This window comes from Stomoxys calcitrans, chromosome 2, assembly GCF_963082655.1.
Source record: "Stomoxys calcitrans chromosome 2, idStoCalc2.1, whole genome shotgun sequence".
In the NCBI taxonomy this organism is placed as follows: domain Eukaryota; kingdom Metazoa; phylum Arthropoda; class Insecta; order Diptera; family Muscidae; genus Stomoxys; species Stomoxys calcitrans.
This window is the reverse complement of record NC_081553.1, coordinates 10,477,621-10,497,783: the sequence shown is the minus strand read 5'-3', so window position 1 is coordinate 10,497,783 and position 20,163 is coordinate 10,477,621. Positions and strand designations below refer to the sequence as shown.

General features: G+C 37.9%; 1 protein-coding gene across 2 annotated transcripts in view; it reads left to right on the top strand.

Moving 5' to 3' along the window:
- Window positions 1–15,410, top strand: part of LOC106082525 (neuropeptide CCHamide-2 receptor) — a 32,935-nt gene extending 17,525 nt beyond the window's left edge. Inside the window, exons 5-7 of one of the 2 annotated variants that reach the window (XM_013245084.2) lie at window positions 13,224–13,438; window positions 13,891–14,001; window positions 14,089–15,410. In XM_013245084.2, coding sequence (XP_013100538.2) covers window positions 13,224–13,438; window positions 13,891–14,001; window positions 14,089–15,078 — 1,316 coding nt within the window. In that variant the 3' untranslated portion in view covers window positions 15,079–15,410. Of the gene's footprint in view, window positions 1–13,223; window positions 13,439–13,890 lie in introns of both variants that reach the window. The other variant, XM_013245083.2, reaches the window with a different exon arrangement.
- Window positions 15,411–20,163: the final 4,753 nt, after the last annotated feature.

Below are 20,163 nucleotides of genomic sequence, written 5' to 3'. Positions count from 1 at the left end.
CTTGAGCCACTGTAGGACTCAATTCTTTTCCAATTTGGGTAGATAACCTGAAATAGATCGAATAGCATGGCAATTTTTATCCATTATCCTTTGATTGCCTATAAAGAGATATCGGAAAAAGACTTGACAAATTCAATCCATGGTTAGATTCGACCCGGCCGAACTAGGCACGCTTGTTTTATCTAATGAGATAAATTCGACCAATTTGAATCTGACCATATAATTTTTATACCCTCATATACCCTCATTACAGTTGTAAAACATCGAAATATTGGTCTATGACCCCATAAATATATTCTAAATCAGCCCCAAAATAGGTTATCAAATTCGTTTTCTAATCTCAAATACCTTTTATTTGAGCCACATATTGGCATGGTCGAAAAATGTTTACCCTTTGGGGAGGTGTTTTGGGGAAGAGGTGATGCCTTAAATACATGGTCCTATATTTGGATATCAAATTCGTATTTTACTCGCAAATACCTTAATTTGAGCCCCATATTGTGATTGTCAGTAAAAAATTGCTGTTTGTGGGGTATTTTGGGAAAAATTGGTCCCGAAAGTGGGTATCAATTCTTCAATACCCTTCATTTAAGCTCCACATTGACATGGTCAGTAAATATGCCCGATTTAGGGGTGTTTTGGGGATTGGGGTGGTCCCCCAAACACTAAGCCCGAAAAGTACATCAGAAACGTTCGCTATTCTCATATAACTGTATATTATTTATTTGAACCCCATATTGCCATTGGCCTCAAAAATGCATTTCAAATTACTTTTCTAATCTCAAATATCTTTCATTTGAACCCCTTTGGCAAAGGTCAGCAAATATCTCTGGTTTGGGTTATGGACCCTAAAAACTATCAATATCGAGAACCACTCCTTTTAAGATCTAAATTGTCATGGTGAGCAAAAGCGTCCTATTTGGGCGGTTGTTATTGGGTTGGGACGTCCCCTAGGCACTTGATCCCGAGTGTTGATATCAGATTCTCGGTCTATTCCCAAAATTCATTGGAGCGCCATATATCCATAGTCGGCAAACATTGGGGGGTGTTTTGGGGGATGGGGCGGTCGTTAAGTGACTTGGCTTTGAAAATATATTTCAGATTCGTGTTCTGCTCTGAAGGACCTCTTACTACATCCCCATATTGGAATGGTCAGTTAAAATGTCCTTTATGGCTGGTGTTATGGGGGTGGGGTGGCCCCATGGATACTTTTTCACGAATATTGATATCCAATTCGTTCTTTACTCCCAAATACCTTTCATTTGAGCCCCATATTGCTATTGTCGTAAATTTGTCCTCTTTGGGGGATTTTGATTTTGCTGATATTTGGCACAATGTCTTATAATATGATCTCCAACATTCGTATGAAGAATGGTCTGAATCGGTCCATGACCTCATATAGCTTCCATATAACTTATTTCTTGATTCGATTTTTTAAGCATGACCTCCAACATTCGTACGAAGAATGGTCTGAATCGGTCCATGACCTGATATAGCTCCCATATAACTTTTTTCTTTATTAGACCTATTAAGCAAGTACGGAAAGCAATTCTCATCTATTTATTGCTCATATGACTATATGGATAAATCGTTGCAAAAAACTTGATTCGGCCTGGCCGAACTTAGTACGCTTTTACTTATTTAAACTCATTTAAGAGCTACTTAGTTTCAAATCCCTAAAATTCAATTAACGCATCACTTTGAAAGCCTTCCGGCTACCTCTTGTGCTGCGAGTCCAAATGCATGATTTCCTAAAGTCATTCCATCTAAGCAATTTAAGAGGCAGAAATGCAAAATTTCATCCTAGTTTGAAGAAGACAAAGACAACTCAATTGCTATTAACTGTTGAAATTATGTTAGGTAAACATCCATCTTGGATGAACATCTATCTCGATATGGTTGACATAGTTTTTCTAGAAAATGAACAACATTCAACAACAAAAAAAAAGACATTTACAACTTAGTTTGTAATCTTGCAACTGTTTCCAAACCTCAAAACTATGTGGTTTTCATATGAATTTCCTAAAACCATTTCCCTTTTGAAATGGAACCAAGAAATTAGATTCCATTTCATTTCATGGCTACTTCATCAGTAAACACAATCTGCCCATTGGCTCCCACACATGTGGAGGACCATCTAGTTTCAGAAAAAAGTTTTCCCATCAACATATACTCTATACTAACTAAGAATGGTATGGATAGGTTTTCATGAAAGTGTTAAGCCTAAAGACCATTTTGCAGCATTTAGAACTCTACGAATGTTTGCATAGTTCTCCTCCGTTTGATTTGCTTATCCCAGATAGAAATCCATGTTGAAAATGTTCACATGCTATGCAAACAAGTTCTCTACAGAAATGACCATTGTTTGCCCTGCAGTTATGTTTAACATTATCCTTATTTATTGCCAAGGATGTGGTAAACTTTTGTTTCAAACGAAAACATGCAAGGCATTCCGAATTCACTAAAAAATTCTTAGGCAATAGCAAAGACTATGAAGAAAGCCAATGACGCCAACACTTCCGAAACTATATAAAGAAGTGTTTCATAAACTTTAGGCCAACTATAAGGCTAAATGTGGCAAGGTTAACTTGGTAAAAAAAACTTTTACAGGTATCGCAGCATATTTAAGTCCCAGAAAAAACCACTATAAGGTTCCACTTCTATACCGAACAAATTTATTGTTGTACCTTTCTATTGAATCAAATGCTCATTTAAATTTTCTTTTTAGAAAGCATTTTAACAAATGTTTGTCTTCAGAAAAGATTTCAAAGCACAATATTTCAATGATGTTTTGTCTTGAAGGAAGATTTCACAGAAAACAAATTTCATTGAAATGTATTTATATCCGTCTGTCTGTTGAAATCACGCTACAGTCTTTAAAAATAGAGATGCAAATGCAAATTTTGCCAATGAACATTTCACTAAGGAAAACGAGCAACCTTCTCACATATCAATGAGTGCAGTCCGTTTCAAGTTTAAGCGCAGTGCAATACCTCTCTGGAGAGAAGTTTTACATACCATAGTACCTCACAAATGTCGACAGCGTTAGGAGGGAAAAACCACCACTGAAAAATGTTTTTTTTTATGGTCTCGCCAGGATTCAAACCCAGCGTTCAGCGTCAAAGGCGGACATGCTAACCTGTGCGCAACGGTGGCCCCCGTATATATTGAGCTAAAACTTTGTCTTTAAAAATAGAGATATTGAGCAGAAACTTTGCACAGATTCTTTTTGTGTCTATAAGCAGGTTAAGTTCGAAGATGGGATAAAGCGGACAATATCTTGATATAGCCCCCATATAGACCGATTCGCCGATTTAGGGTCTTAGGCCCATAAAAGCCACATTTGTTATCCGATTTTGCTGAAATTTGAGACAGTGAGTTGTGATAGGCCCTTTGATATCCTTCGTCAATTAGGGCCAGATCGGTCCAGATTTGGATATAGCTGCCATATAGACCGATCCTCCGATTTAGGGTCTTAGGCCCATAAAAGCCACATTTATTATCCGATTTTGCTGAAATTTGGGGCAATGAGTTGTGTTAGGCCCATCGACATCTTTCTTTAATTTTGCCTTCATCGGATCAGATTTGGATATAGCTGCCTTATAGACCGATCCCTCGATTTAAGGTTTTGGGCCCATAAAATGCGCATTTATTGTCCGATGTCGCAGAAATTTGGGACAGTGAGTTAAATTAAACCCCTTGACATATTTTTGTAATATGGCATAGATCGGTCCAGATTTGGATATAGCTGCCATATAGAAAGATCGCTCGGTTTTAGGTTTTGGGGTCATAAAAAGCGTATTTATTGTCCGATGTCGCTGAAATTTGGGACAGTGAGTTGTGTTAGGCCCTTCGACATCCTTCGTCAATTTCGCTCAGATCGGTCCAGATTTGGATATAGCTGCCTTATAGACCGATCCCTCGATTTAAGGTTTTGGGCCCATAAAATGCGCATTTATTGTCCGATGTCGCAGAAATTTGGGACAGTGAGTTAAGTTAAACCCCTTGACATATTTTTGTAATATGGCATAGATCGGTCCAGATTTGGATATAGCTGCCATATAGAAAGATCGCTCGGTTTTAGGTTTTGGGGTCATTAAAAGCGTATTTAATGTCCGATGTCGCTGAAATTTGGGACAGTGAGTTGTGTTAGGCCCTTCGACATCCTTCGTCAATTTCGCTCAGATCGGTCCAGATTTGGATATAGTTACCATGTAGACCGATCTCTTAATTTAATGTTTTGGGCCCATAAAAGGCGCATTTATTGTCCGATGTTGCCGAAAATTGGGACAGAGAGTTAAGTTAAGCCCCTCCATATATTTCTGCAATTTGGTCTAGATCGATCAAGATTTCCATATAGCTGCCATATAGATCGATATCTCGATTTAAAGTCTTGGCCCCAAAAAAGCCGCATTAATAATACGATTTCACTGAAATTTGACACAGGGACTTATGTTAGGCTTTCGACATCCCTGTCGTATATGGATCAGATCGGTTTATTTTTAGATATAGCTACTAAAAAGATCAATATTTTGTTATACACAAATGAACAATGACTTGTACTTATTAGTATTTGGTCCAAATCGGAACATATTTCGATATAGCTGCTGTGAGGCATAAGGTATGCATTTTTCACCGAATTTTGACGCAAGGTGGTTTACATATATACCCGAGGTGGTGCGTATCCAAAGTTTGGCCCGGCCGAACTTATCGCCGTCTTACTTGTTCTAAAGACAATCACTCTCCAAAGGAAAAATTTAATTAAATGTTTTTCTTAGGAAATATTGTAATTCCCTTCAATTTTCTCTTTAAAGTCTTCCTCTTAATATGCTTTTTTAAGGGGAGTATCAGAATTGACCTATAAGGCATCCTTATGCCAAACTTTTTCAACTGCCTCGCATAGATTGTTATTTTTTTTTTTTATTTCTGGAGGTCATCTTCATACTTACTATTTAAGAGTACAACAGGAAGAAAGTTCCAAGACAATCTGTCATCATAGAAATCAATTTTTATAATATTTAGGAAAACCCCAAAAAAAGAAGCTGCAAAAGATGAAATGTTGAAGCACTTGTATGGAAATTTACTTGACAAACAACAGCAATGGACAAAGCTCCAATTTGATTTCGATGACACGTGGCAAAGTTTTTGCCATAGCATTTTTTTCTGTGATTATGGCATTGAAATATTTTCTATAGTCATGGCATGACATAGTAAATAGTTTCTGTGGAAAACAATTCCATTACTGAATAGGATAGAGGGCAGAAAGAAAATTCCAACACATTATTTGCTAACACAATCCCTAAAGGACATTTAAACTACAAACTGCAAATGAACTCGAACAAAGAGAACGAATGACATTTGAATGCAAATTCTGGATTAATTTGATAAACATTTTCCAAATGCACATATTACGGATCTGAAGTGCAGCTATTAAGAATTCAAGTTCTAAATAGTTTGGAAAATTTTAGACTATCAGCCCAATTCTAAAAACTTCCGCTTGCAACACATCGAAATATCCATTTCCGACCCTATAAAATATATATATCTTTGATCAGCGTAAAAATCTAAGACGATCTAGGCATGTCCGTCCGTCTGTCTTTTGAAATCACGCTTAATATTGAGCTGAAACTTTGCGCAGATTCTGTTTTTAACCAGAAGCAGGTTAAGTTCGATCCACCGATTTAGGGTCCTAGGTAACCGATGTTGACGAAATTTGGGACAGTGATTTGTGTTAGGCCCTTCAACATCCTTCTTCAATTCCTTCTTCAATTCCCAGATCGGTCCAGATTTAGATATAGCTGCCATATAGACCGATCCGCCGATTAAGGTTCTTAGGCCCATAAAAGCCACATTTATTATCTGATTTTGCTGAAATTTGGGACAGTGACTTGTGTTAGGCCCTTCATCATCCTTCTTTGATTTGGCCCAGATCGGTCCCAGTTTGGATATAGCTGCCACATAGACTGATCCGCCGATTTAGGTTCTTAGGCCCATAAAAGCCACATTTATTATTCGATTTTGCTGAAATTTGAGACAGTAAGTTGTGTTAGGTCCTTCGACATCCTTGTTCAATTTAGCCCAGATCGGTTCAGATTTGGATATAGCTGCCACATAGACTGATCCGCCGATTGAGGGTATTAGGCCCATAAAAGCCACATTTATTATCTGATTTTGCTGAAATTTGGGACAGTGACTTGTGTTAGGTCCTTCGACATCCTTGTCCAATTTGGCCCAGATCGGTTCAGATTTGGATATAGACTGATCCGCCGATTGAGGGTCTTAGGCCCATAAAAGCCACATTTATTATCTGATTTTGCTGAAATTTGGGACAGTGACTTGTGTCAGGCCCTTCGACATTCTTCTTCACATTGGCTCAGATCGGTCCTGATTTGGATATAGCTGCCATATAGACCGATCTCTCGATTTAAGGTCTTGCGTCCATAAAAGGCGCATTTATTGTCCGATGTGGCCGAAATTTGGGACAGTGAGTTGTGTTAGGCCCTTCGGCATTCTGTCCCAAATTGCGGCGACATCGGGCAATAAAAGCGCTTTTTCTGGCCGCAAAACCTAAAACCGAGAGATCGGTCTATATGGCAACTATATCCAAATTTTGACCGATCTGTGCCATAATGTAGAACTATGTCAAGGGCCTAACACAACTCACTGTCCCAAATTTCAGCAAAATCGGAAAATAAATGTGGCTTTTATGAGCCTCAGATCCTAAATCGGAGGATCGGTCTATATGGCAGCTATATCCAAATCTGGACCGATCTGGGCGAAATTGACGGAAGATGTCGAAGGGCCCAACACAACTTACTGTCCCAAATATCAGCAAAATCGGATAATAAATGTGGCTTTCATGAGCCTAAGATCCTAAATCTGAGCATCGGTCTATATGGCAGCTATATCCAAATCTGGACCGATCTGGGCGAAATTGACGGAGGATGTCGAAGGGCCTAGCACAACTTACTGTCCCAAATATCAGCAAAATCGGATAATAAATGTGGCTTTTATGGGTCAAAGACCCTAAATCGGCGGATCGGTCCATATGGGGGCTATATCAAGATATAGTCCGATATAGCTCATCTTCGAACTTAACCTGCTTATGGACAAAAAAATAGTCTGTGCAAAATTTCAGCTCAATATCTGTTTTTGAAGCTACAGTCTTTCAACAGACAGACGGACGGACATGTCTAGATCGCCTTAGATTTTTACGCTGATCAAGAATATATATACTTTATAGGGTCGGAAATGGATATTTCGATGTGTTGCAAACGGAATGACAAAATGAATATACCCCCATCCTTCGGTGGTGGGTATAAAAATAAAGATAAATATCTACAAAAATGCTTTTCTTGAATAAACTTCTGAGCTTTACAAAGGGTGACTTCTATTATATTTTGACGAACTTTGGTAGTGGGTATGTGGGTAAGTTCTACCCTGGAACTTAATGGCATTTTACTTGTTGATATCTTACATTGGTTTCGTTTATCGCTAAGGAATACCCAGTTTCAGATCGAACAGCCTCTAGTGATTCAAGACCTCCAATCGATTTTCATGTGGACAATACAAGCTTATTACTCAATTTTACCCATATTTGAATGTAAGTAATAATAGAAAGTCACATTCAAAATTAGTGTAAAATTTTAAGTTTCATTAGTTTAGTGTGTCTTTGACATCTTAAAGGGTATATACATTTTGGCTCTGCCGAACTTATCAAATTCTTACTTGGCTTTAATTTATTACTTGCTTTTAAAATCCAAACAAAACGTTTGAAAAAAAAATGTAGAACAAAAATGTTTGTTTTAAAGCATCAATATAGCAAAAACAATTGAATTGTTATCTTGGCAAAAGTTAAAAACAAAAAAAAATATTTTGATTATTACAACCAAACTTTGTACATGTAAAGACAAAAGACAAAAATTTGCAATTCAATTTCTATGGCACGTGGCAAAGTTGATGCCATTATCGCTTACATTGCGTGTAGCTCCAATAGAATATCTATCCAATGCTGGAACAAATAATGTCATCAATGACTTATTAGAAAGTCAAGGCAGAGACATGATTTAGAAAAAACAAACAAAACAAACATTCTTTAAGTTCGTTTAGTAATCTCCCCAGAGGATTTGCCAATCTACAATAAAAACAAAAGAAACAAGTAAGAGCGTGCTAAGTTCGGCCGGGCCGAATCTTATATACACTCCACCATGGATCGAATGTGGCGAGTTCTTTGCGCGGTATCTCTTTTAAGGCAAACAAAGAATAATGAATAAGAACTGTTATTCTATTGGATCTATATCAAATTATAATCCGATTAGGAACATAAATGAATTGAATGCTGAACATTGTAGAAGTCAATGTGTAATATTTCAGTTCACTCGGATAAAAATTGGGCCCTGTATGGGCCTGGAGATCGGTTTATGTGAGAGCTTTATGAAGCTATAGGTCGATTAAGACCAAATTGGATATGTATGTTGAAGGTCATGCTAAATCCGATGAGAATTGCGCCCTCTAGAGGCTTAAGAAGTAAAGATTCCAGATTGACTTATATGGCAGCTATATCAGGTTATGTACCGATTTGCGCCATAATTAGCACAGTTGTTGGAAGTCATAACAAAACACCCCATGAAAAATTTCAGCAAAATCGGATGAGAATTGCGCCCTCTAGTGGCTTAATAAATCAAGATCCAAGATCGATTTGTATGGCAGCTCTATCAGGTTATGGAACAATTCCCAACCGACCTACAGTAATAGGTGGTATTTGTGCAAAATTTCAAGCGGCTAGCATCACTCCTTCGAATATTAGCGTTCTTTCGACAGACAGACGGACATGGCTAGATCGACTTAAAATGATATGACAATCAAGAATATATATTCTTTATAGAGTCTTAGACGCATATTTCGAGGTGTTACAAAGAGAATGACGAAATTAGTATGGTGAAGGGTACAAAAATTGAAATGCGTGTCCATTATTTGAGAAAACTCTATGCCAAAAACGAAAAATATGAAATGAAACGGACATGATACAAGAAACAAAAGAAAACATACATCTCGCAATTACATCAGACGCCATTGAAGTCTAAAAAAATTTCGGCCGGGCCGAATCTTTTATAACCTCCACCATGTATCGCATTTGTCGAGTTCTTTTGCGGACATCTCATCTTAAGTTAAAAAAAGGATAAAAGAAGAGATTTGCTCTGCTGTTAGAGCGATATGAAGATATGGTCCGGTTCGGAGCACAATTAAATTATATGTTGGAGACCTGTGTACAATGTCAGCCAATTCGAATACGAATGGCGCCCTTTGGGGGCTCAAGAAGTAAAATATTTAGAGAGATCGATTTATATGGGAGCTGTATCAGGCTATAGACCGATTCAGACCATAATAAACACGTACGTTTATGGTCATGAGAGGATCCATCGAACAAAATTTCAGGCAAACCGAATAATAATAGCGCCCTCTAGAGGCTCAAGAAGTCAAGACCCAAGATCGGTTTATATGGCAGCTATATCAGGTTATGTACCGATTTGAACCATACTTGGCACAGTTGTTGGATATCATAACAAAACACGTCGTGCAAAATTTCATTCCAATCAGATAATAATTGCGCCCTCTGGAGGTTCAAGAAGTCAAGACCCAAGGTCGGTTTATATGGCAGCTATATCAGGTTATGAATTTATTTCAACCATACTCAGCACAGTTGTTGGAAGTCATAATAAAACACCTCGTGAAAAATTTCAGCCAAATTGGATAAGAATTGCGCCCTCTAGAGGCTCAAGAAGTCAAGACCCAAGATCGGTTTAAATGGCAGCTATATCAAAACGTGAACCGATATAGCCCATTTACAATCCCAATCGACCTACACTTATAAGAAATATTTGTGCAAAATTTCAAGCGTCTAGCTTTACTCCTTCGAAAGTTAGCGTGCTTTCGACAGACAGACTGACGGATGGATGGACGGACGGACGGATGGACGGATGGACGGACAGACGGACGGATGGACGGACAGACGGACGGATGGACGGACATGGCTAGATCAACATAAAATGTCACGACGATCAAGGATATATATAGTTTATGGGGTCTCAGACGAGTATTTCGAGTTATTACAAACAGAATGACGAAATTAGTATACCCCTATCCTATGGTGAAGTGTATAAAAACAATCACAATTAAAACCAATATAAACTCATAATTGGGAAGATACGTCAACTAGAGCTTAACAACTTTTATATGTTGACGATATTCTGCTTTTAAATACTCTTGACATAACCCACATAAATATTTCATAATGAAAAGTTTATTGAAAAACGTTGGCTGTCATTGATTCTAAGATATGATAAACATTGCCTTAGGGGATTTAAAGGGGAAATTGTTTTCTTCATATTTTCTCTAAGAATTCCTCGAGATATTTTTGGAAGTCTTTGTGGTCAATGACTGGTCATACTTAAGAAACTTTATTAGAAATAATAAAAATTTGGGTTATGAGGAACTTGAGACATGCTTGTCAAATTCCAGTAACCTAATTTGGATAGAGGTAAATACGCAGTATAAACTGTATATACAGCAGCTCTTCATACTTGCATTTATGGATGTAAGATTTTCGGAGAAATTTCGTTTTTCAAAAATCCTTTCTTGTGCAAAAATGTTTTAAGATGTCCAATTAATATTTATTGGTTTACAAAGGGAATTGCCTGCAGCTCACTATGCACCGCAATCATAAACTTAAAATCATTTATTTTTACCATAATAAAAGAAAGAAAGAAAATAAAGCCGAAATTCGATTCCATTAACTCAGAAATATAATTTTGTTTATATCAGCGAACATTGTGCTGTGATTTTATATTAATAATTTTTACCTTAAAATCAAGTACTTTCAAGGTTTTGTACCCACCACCGAAGGATGGGGGTATATTAATTTTGTTATTTCGTTTGCAACACATCGAAATACCCATTTCCGACCCTGTAGAGTATATATATTCTGGATCACCGCAAAAATTTAAGACGATTTAGCCATGTCCGTCCGTCTGTCTATTGAAATCACGCTACAGTCTTTAAAAATTGAGATATGGAGCTGAAACTTTGCACAGATTGTTTTTTTGCCAATAAGCAGGTTAAGTTCATAGATGGGATATATCGGACTATATCTCGATATAGCCCCCATATAGACCGATCTGCCGATTTAGGGCCTTAGGCCCATAAAATCCACATTTTTCATCCGATTTTGCTGAAATTTAGGACATTGAATTGCGTTAGGCCTTTCGACATCCTTCTTCAATTTGCCACAGATCAGTCCAGATTTGGATATAGCTGTCACATAGACCGACCCACCGATTTAGGGTCTTAGGCCGAAAAGCCACATTTATTATCCGATTGCGCTGAAATTTGGGACAGTGAGTCATGTTAGGCACCTCGACATTCTTCATCAATTTGGCTCATATCGGACCAAATTTGGATATATCTGCCATATAGACCGACCCTCCGATTTAGGGTCTTAGGTCTATAAAATCCACATTTATTATCCGATTTTGCAAAAATTTGGAACAGTAAAATGTGTTAAGCCTTTCGACATCATTCTTCAATTTGGCACAGATCGGTCCAGATTTGGATATAGCTCCCATATAGACCGATCTTCCGATTTAGGGTCTTAGACCATAAAAGCCACATTTATTATACGACTTTGCTGAAATTCGGGACAGTGAGTTGTGTTAGGCCCTTTGACGTCTCTCTTCAATTTGGCTCAGATCGGTCCAGATTTGGATATAGCTAACATATAGACCGGTCTCTCGATTTAAGGTTTTGGGCCCATAAAAGTCGCATTTATTGTCCGATGTCACCAAAATTTAGGACAGTGGGTTGTGTTCGGCCCTTCGACATTGTTCTTTAATTTGGCTCAGATCGGTTCATATTTGGATATAGCTGCCATATAGACGATCTGTGATTTACATATATACTCGAAGGTGATTTACATATATACTCGAGGAGGTGGGTATCCAAAGTTCTACTCGGCCAAACTGAACGCCTCTTTACTTGTTTTTTAACCGATTTCACTGAATTTTTCAAAATTGAGTAGTTTCAGTAGTAGCAGTAGTTCAGTAGTTCAGATCGGACTATATTTAGATATGTCTGCAACACAGACCGATCTGTCGATAAAGGATCTGAAGCCCATAAATGCTTTATTTTTTATCCGATTTCGCTGAAATTTTAAACAGTAAGTACCACCCGCTATCCGACCCAAATATGGTAAAGATATAGCTGTCATATAGACCGATATGCCGATTATGGGTCTGAAGCTCATAAAAGCTTTATTTATTATCCGATTTTGTTGAAATTTTAAATACAAAATTCAACAGTGAATTATATTTATTAGCCCACTCAATATCCGTGTCGAATTTGGGTGCATAAGTTATCCAATTTTCACCGGATTGTGCCGAAAGGGGGTTTTCATAAATGCCCGAGGTGGTGGGTATTTAAAGTACGACCCGGCCGAACTTAATGGCTTTTTATTGTTTTTTTTTTAACTTTCCTAAAAAATCTTAAAAAATTATCCTTTATTTATGTAATTTTCGGCCAAGGGAGAACGAATTTTTTGTCCCTCGAAGTTTTGTTTGAGCTCGAAAATGTGAATTGTCTACCTAATTTTGAATCTCATTACCGTTGGGCAATGTGGTATGTCCCTAAAAGTTTCAAAGATTTTTGACTAGCATGTAGTTCTTTTGAAATTTTGGCCTATGTCCTGTCCTGTATTTTAAGATGTATGAAGGATTTAGCACAAAATGACCTATTTTTGTAGGGTATTTCACACTATCCAATAATAAAACACTTTGGTAATTGAAAAACAACAAATTTGGCAAAAATATAAAATAATAGACTTAATTTTTTATTATCGTATATACACTACACCTTAGAGTGGTTTGAAAGCAAAAGCAATGCGAAAATAAATCTGTACTATGACTATAACAATAAGTGTAGAGAGATTAACATGGCGAAGTGGAATCTTAACCATATTTCAAGTTTACAAGGGGTCAATCTCTTCTCCCCCCCATTAATGCACAAAATTTGTTATACCGTAAACACCACTAGTGTAGTACAATTCGACTAAAATTTGCCATTATTTGATTTGTTGTGCGTTGGATGATCCACATTTCAACATCAACAAAAAAGAATTTTAAAATTTAATTTCCTGCTATTTATTTGCTTCGTTTGTTCTGTTCTCATTGCAGTCGCTGTGGCTGTTGCCTTCTTCCTGTGCTGGGCTCCATTCCATGCGCAACGACTGATGGCGGTGTATGGCTCAACATCAGGCATACAATCGGAAATATTCAACAACATCTTCCACATACTGGACTACACTTCGGCAGTGTTGTATTTCCTGTCGACCTGCATTAACCCGCTGCTGTACAATTTGATGAGCCACAAGTTCCGAGAAGCATTCAAGGTATGGCGTAGCGAGAAAACTACACCCACTAAAACATGCAAATCTCTAACATGAGACACTTGTTTTTCTCTTTTTTTCCAATTTTTTTCTTCTTTATCTTTCTTCTCCACTCCACTCTTACTAATCCCTTTTCACTATGCACTTCACTTTTGGAATTACAATAATGGCATGACAATTTTAACAAAAATCTACAAAAATAAAACAAATCCAACAACAATAAAATTTAATTCAAAAATTTTACTCATTACCAACAACATCAATGGCATGTGCAACCGAATTCCATACAATGCTTTTGCCTAATTTCCGTTTCCGCAACCTCTTTCCCATTTCCTTTCCTTCATTGACAACTCTCGGCCCATGGCAATTTTGCTGGATTTTTATGATTGTGTATGTGTGTGTTCGTGTTTGTTTTTTCTCTCTGCCTTTGTCTCTTTTCCCCGATGTCATTACAGGTCACCCTGGCCCGCCAATTCTTCTCGAGCGGCAAAAATCAAGCCCAACACCACAACTACAGCGCTCTGCTGAGGCATGGTAATGGATCACTGCGCCTGCATCATACCACGGTGAATAATAATGCCCTTGAGCACTACAGCTCATATCGTGTTGTGCAATTGCAATTTCGTGACCCAAGCCATCATCTTTCTCTACAGGATAGCATAAGGACGACCACAACAACGACGACCATTAACAGTGCGAGTGGAGGCAGTGGCAGCGGCGGAAGTGGAGGTGGCGCCGGCATTGGAACAGGAGGGCGAGGAGGTAGCGATAGTGCGACTTCTACCCTCAGGGGGGCCCATCATCATGGTGGCGGCGGTAATTCCCGGAATTCCCAATATCGTGGTCGTTGTGTTTCCATGGGCTCCCAGTCGACACTGGGTCCCAATACCCCAGCCCATCATCGTATGCTGCAGACACAAATCTCCCAACTCTCGTCGGTGGGTGATGCCAACTCACTGCTGGAATGTGATATAGCCACTGGGGCGTCGGGCAACTGTCGCCTGAAGGGTATACGACGCCAGAGATCAAGGGGCAATGAAGATTGCCTGTCAATAGACTCCTCGCAGGCGAATGCGCCCTTGTGGCGGGACAGCAACAAGCGCAGTGTGTCCATGCACGAAACCGAGTTGTACTCGAAGCCTGTGGGTCCTCATATAATGGCTGCCACACTGGTGGCCACCCAGCCCATACAACCCATGAATTCCATAGCGGAGCTGAGTCTGGATCGACCCACACGTTCGCGACTAAAACTATCGCGCATTATTACCCGCCGCCAGGATGATGCCTTTGTGGTGCAATCCATACCCCGAGTGGAACTTATGAAGCCACACTACAAAATGGAACGCTCCTCGCGGACCCTCAATTCGCTGGCGGATAGATTTAAATGGCGCACCAAACGAAAACTCTCCAAAAAGAGAGCAGTCTCTAGTCCCACCAAAGACTCTTTCGATGCAATCGAATCTCTGGGTCCAGGAGCAAAGACCCCCACAACGGCTCTTATGAAGGTGGTCTACACCACCTCACCCATAGCTGCAGCCGATCTAGATGGCAACGGAGTAGTAGGAGGACTTGGTAGTGTTGAACACCCATGCCCACATCATTCGGACACATCGCTGGGCTATCGCTCACCTCATGCCTTATGATGACATGTCAATGATTTCTCTTTGCTGAGAGTGTCAGAGTGTCATGGCCAGATTGCAGGAACCACAAGAGCTGCAGGTGGTATCGATGTTATCGTGACTTCTGCCTTCCCCCATGACTTAGTGGCAGCTAACAAAGAAAATGTTCACAAAGTGAAGATAGAAGAAGAACTGGAAATGAATCAATTTAGATAAGACTGCAAAAAGAACACACATTAAGTAAGAAATGAAATACCGTAGACAAAAAAAAAAAAAAACAAAATAAAACAAGAAAATATCGAAACTATAGAAACTATGAAACAACAGGACACATGGTACATCTAACTAACTAAGTAAATAACTCAGAGAGTGGGCGTGAAACATTAAAATGATTACACAGTGGTTACAAAAGGAAATAAAAAGGTGGGAAGTTTGAGATTTTGTTCTAAAATAGATTTTCCTAATAGAAAATTCAAAGACAATTTTTAAATGACATAGCTTTGGATGAGTATTTTGGCTCCAAAATTTATTGACAAAAGTTAAGCTGCGTAAAAAATTTCATCGCAAGATGAAATTTAAACCTCACACAAAATCCTCTAAACTTTTTCTTTACTATGAGCAATGCATCAAAATGTATTTTTGAGAAAATTTCATTTGTTGTATGCCAATAGTTTTGCTTAATTTTTTTGCAACCACTGTGCATCAAATTGCAATAGTTTGTATTCTAACGATTAAGTGCATATGGAAGGATATATGCATGTGACTAGCTGGAATAAGTCGCACTTGCCCAATTCAATGGATATATTTATGAGTTATGGTGTACGCCTAGTATGTGTGTGTGTATGTGTCGAGTTGTCTTTGCCTCAGTATAGTCCTTGTCGCTGTTGTTATCACAACCACTACCACCATCATAAACACACAACAATATGTTCTGTGTAGCCAAGTGTCCATACAAGTCATTTGTCCTTGACATTGAGAGTGAGACGAAGTGCTACGTTGAGAGAGAAGGACAATAAATTGTCATAAATCATAAAAAGAAATGCAGACGACATTAACAGCGCAAATCGACATTACCAATGTACGAGTATGTCTATATGCCTAATAATGAGAATGAAGAATACTTGTTACTGTCTTCTTCATTTAATTTCTGTTCTCATTGTAGGGTCATAACGCAGATACGCTTTTCCGGAGTATTTTCTACAACGCAAATAAAATTGTCTTACGGTGTGGGAAAGTACAAATGAATAAAAGCGAATTACATTTAATGTGTTGCACAAAGTCAAACGACTTGAGATTCCATTATGCTTGATTTAAGATTTTTGAATTTTTTATTAATTTATTTTGAAATTGAAACATTAATGCCCTCCAAAAAACACTGATAGGTAAAAAACCAGTAAGGAAGGGCAAAAGTCGGGCGGTGCCGACTGTATAATACCCTACACCTACCCTATAAGTACAATGAGGAAGCTATATCGAATTCTGAAAATATTTTGATCGACCTCGGCGAGCAAATATGTTCAAACTGTTATAACTACGGTTGACAAATGACAACATTATTTGAAAATGCTTTAATCTGACGAACATATATACAAGAGCTTTATCTAATTCTGAACCGATTTCGAGCAAACTTCTCAGATAATGTGGAAGTCGTCGAGCAAGGTGTTGTACAAAGTTTTGGGAAGATTGGTTAATAACTGCGATTGTAATGGCTTTAGAAGTGAAAATCGGGCGATATATATAAATGAGAGCTATATCTAAATCTGAGCCAATTTCTATGAAATTCACCGAGAGTCATAAGAAAATCCGTCCCGCCAAATTTCGAGAGAATGAGTTAACAAGTGACCATTTTATTACATTATTAATGCAAATCGGACGAACATATATATTGGAGCTATATCTAAATCTGAACCGATTTCAAACAAACTTCTCATATATTGTGGTAGTCGATGAGGAAGGCGTTGTACAAAATGTTGGAAAGATTGGTCAATAAATGCACTTGCAATGGCTCTAGGAGTGGAAATCGGGCTATATATATATAAATAAGAGCTATATCTAAATTAGATGAAATTCACCAGTAATATCGAGAGTAGTAAAAAAATCCTTCCTGCCAAATTTCGAGAGAATCGGTTAACAAATGACTATTTTATTGTATTATTACTGAAAATCAGACTAACATATATATGGGAGCTATATCCAGATCTGAACCGATTTTTTCCGATTTTAATAGGCTTCATGTCTAGGCCAAAAAACATGCCTGTACCAAATTTTAAGACGATCAGATGAAAACTGCGCCTTGTAGTTCGTACACAAATTAACATGGACAGACGAACAGACAGACAGACATTAATCGAATCAGAAAGTTATTCTGAGTCGATCGGTATACTTATCAATGGGCCTATCTCTCATCCTTTTGGGTGTTACAAGCTAATTCACTAAGTAGTGATGTTGAGTATAATGATTGAACGATTTGAAATCTTCTAAATAATTTAAATATAAATTGGGTTCATTAGTGGTGTTGGGCACTAAAGATTCAACCCAAGTTGACTAAGCTCGTTGGGGTTGAATCTTTAATTTATCGATCGGATATCGTTATTCGTTCGACCGCTGTCGTGATTTCCATAGACGGATTGACTTAAAATGTTTAGACGATCAAGAATATATGTATATACTTCATAGGATCGGAGACCAATATTTCGAGGTAGTAAACACCGCGTGGGCGAATACTTAAGTACCGCCTGGACGAAATTTGTGTACTCACCACCTCGCGTATACATATAAACGACACACATAGATATGTTTTCGATAACAGTAAAAATCTGTTATTTGAGATCGGATAGATAACTCTTTGAAAATTGGAATGGTTGAAAATGAAGTTTTATCGAGATCAAGTGCAAAAATTGAAGGTCTTAGGTGGTGCGGCACCTCTTGGCAAGGAAAAAAGTTTGCATGAGGTCTACGATATATCTCCTGGTTTCGGAGATATTCGACTTTTAATTTTTATTTTTTGGAATTTTCACCGACACTGGTTTGGTTATTTGCTATTTACGAAGGCATATGTAGTTCGATTTTCATGTTAATGACTGTGCAAAAACACATCGGCATTATCCAGTAACTTAGCATACGTTTAGCAAACAAATTAAGCAAAAACAAGCCGCACCATATGTTATATGCCCTCCACCATGGATCGCCTTTAACACATTCTTTGAATCACTTTTTGAAGTTTACAAGAGATAGATCTACAGATGCAGGTGGTCCGTACTTGTCATGGCTATTAGAAATCATAAAATATATCACATATCAAATTTCATTTAAATAATTGCGCCCCCTAGAAGCTCAAGAAGTTGAATCAGGTGATCGGTTTAAATAGGAGCTATATCAGGTTACAAAACTATTTGGTCTAAACTGGGTTCGGCTGTTGGCAAAACTTTACGTGCAAAATTTTAACCTCATCGGATGATAATTGCACCTTCTAGAGGCTCAAGAAGTCAAATCTTGCAGCTATATCAGGTTATGAACCGATTTAGACCATACTTAGCACAGCCAAGATCGGTTTATATGGCAGCTATAACAAGTTGTGAACCGATTTGGATAATTCTTCATTCAAAACACCTCATGCGTAATTTCAGCTAAATCGGATAAGAATTGCGTCCTCTAGGGACTTAAGAAGTCTAGATCCGAGATCGATTTATATGGCAGCGATATTAAAACATGGTTGGATATGGCCTATTTACAATCCCAACTGACCTAAAATAATAGGAAGTATTTGTGCAAAATTTCAAGTGCATAGCTTTACTCCAAACAAAGCTAGCGAGCTTTCGAAAGACAAACAGTCGGACGGATATGGCTAAATAGAGTCAGATCAAAAATATATATATTTTGTTGGGTCTCAGACCAATATTTCGATTTGTTACAAACAAAATGTAGATTTCCTTTTTCGATGTTACTTCTTAGTGTTTAGTTGATATATGTTGTTTAAATTTCACTTAAAACACATCTACAATGTCTTCTTTAGAGTAAAACCAGCTAAAGGATTTTCAATGAAGGCTACACCATGAATAAACAATACTTCGTTTATCCAAACATGACTTTCAAACTGTATAACTATTAACAGAATTATCGGATGTGGACACTTTCTGCACCAAAGTCTATGTAAATCGGACTATAAATGCTTTCGTAAAACGCAATGTACCAAGCCGGACTCGGCCAAAATTCCAAAATATAACAATTAAAAGTCGATTTTGTCATTCCGTTTGCAACACATTGAAATATCTATTTCCGACCCTATAAAGTATATATATTCTTCATCAGCGTAAAAATCTAAGACGATGTAGACATATCAGTCCGTCTATGCGTCTGTCTGTTGAAATCTATTGAGCTGAAACTTTGCACAGATTCTTTTTTTGTCCATAAGCAGGTTAAATTCGAAGATGAACTATATTTTGATATAGGACCCATATAGACCGATCCGCCGTTTTGGGTCTTAGGCCCATAAAAGACACATTGTTATTATTCGACAAAAGCTTTCCTTCTCCATTTGCATCTCATCGATCATTGAGCTCGCCTCGAAAGAGAAACAAACAAAAATTGTAAAATTTAATAATCTTCGCCATAACAGGCAAAAAACTTGAAAAATTAAAAATTCGGCAGAGCCCGGCCAGGATTCGAACCTGGGCGCACGGAGCAACAGCGAGAGTCATTGCCGTTTTCTTAGCGTTCGAAGCCATCAATAGAACTTCCAACAGATGCACAAAATCATTTGTAGTACAGAAGAAGTGTAATTTTGTCACAGAAAGAATGTCTATCATTACACAAAAACACATGCCTTGGGAAAATTACAGCTAATAGACAGGGTTGTCGAGAAAGGTTAATGTGGTAATTGTATCATAGATGCGTTCTCGTTATTAATACGATTCAAATATAACATACCAACGCACGGCCCTTGAAGCCATCACACCGTATGCGGTTGAAAAGTCTTCTAACCAAAGACGAAACCTGTCCCATAGTGGTTGGTGTGTGTTGCTATCTTTGGCTTTCCTTTTCCATTTGCATCTCCGATCATTGAGCCTCGTCTCGAAAGAGAAACAAACAAAAATTGTAAAATTTAATGAT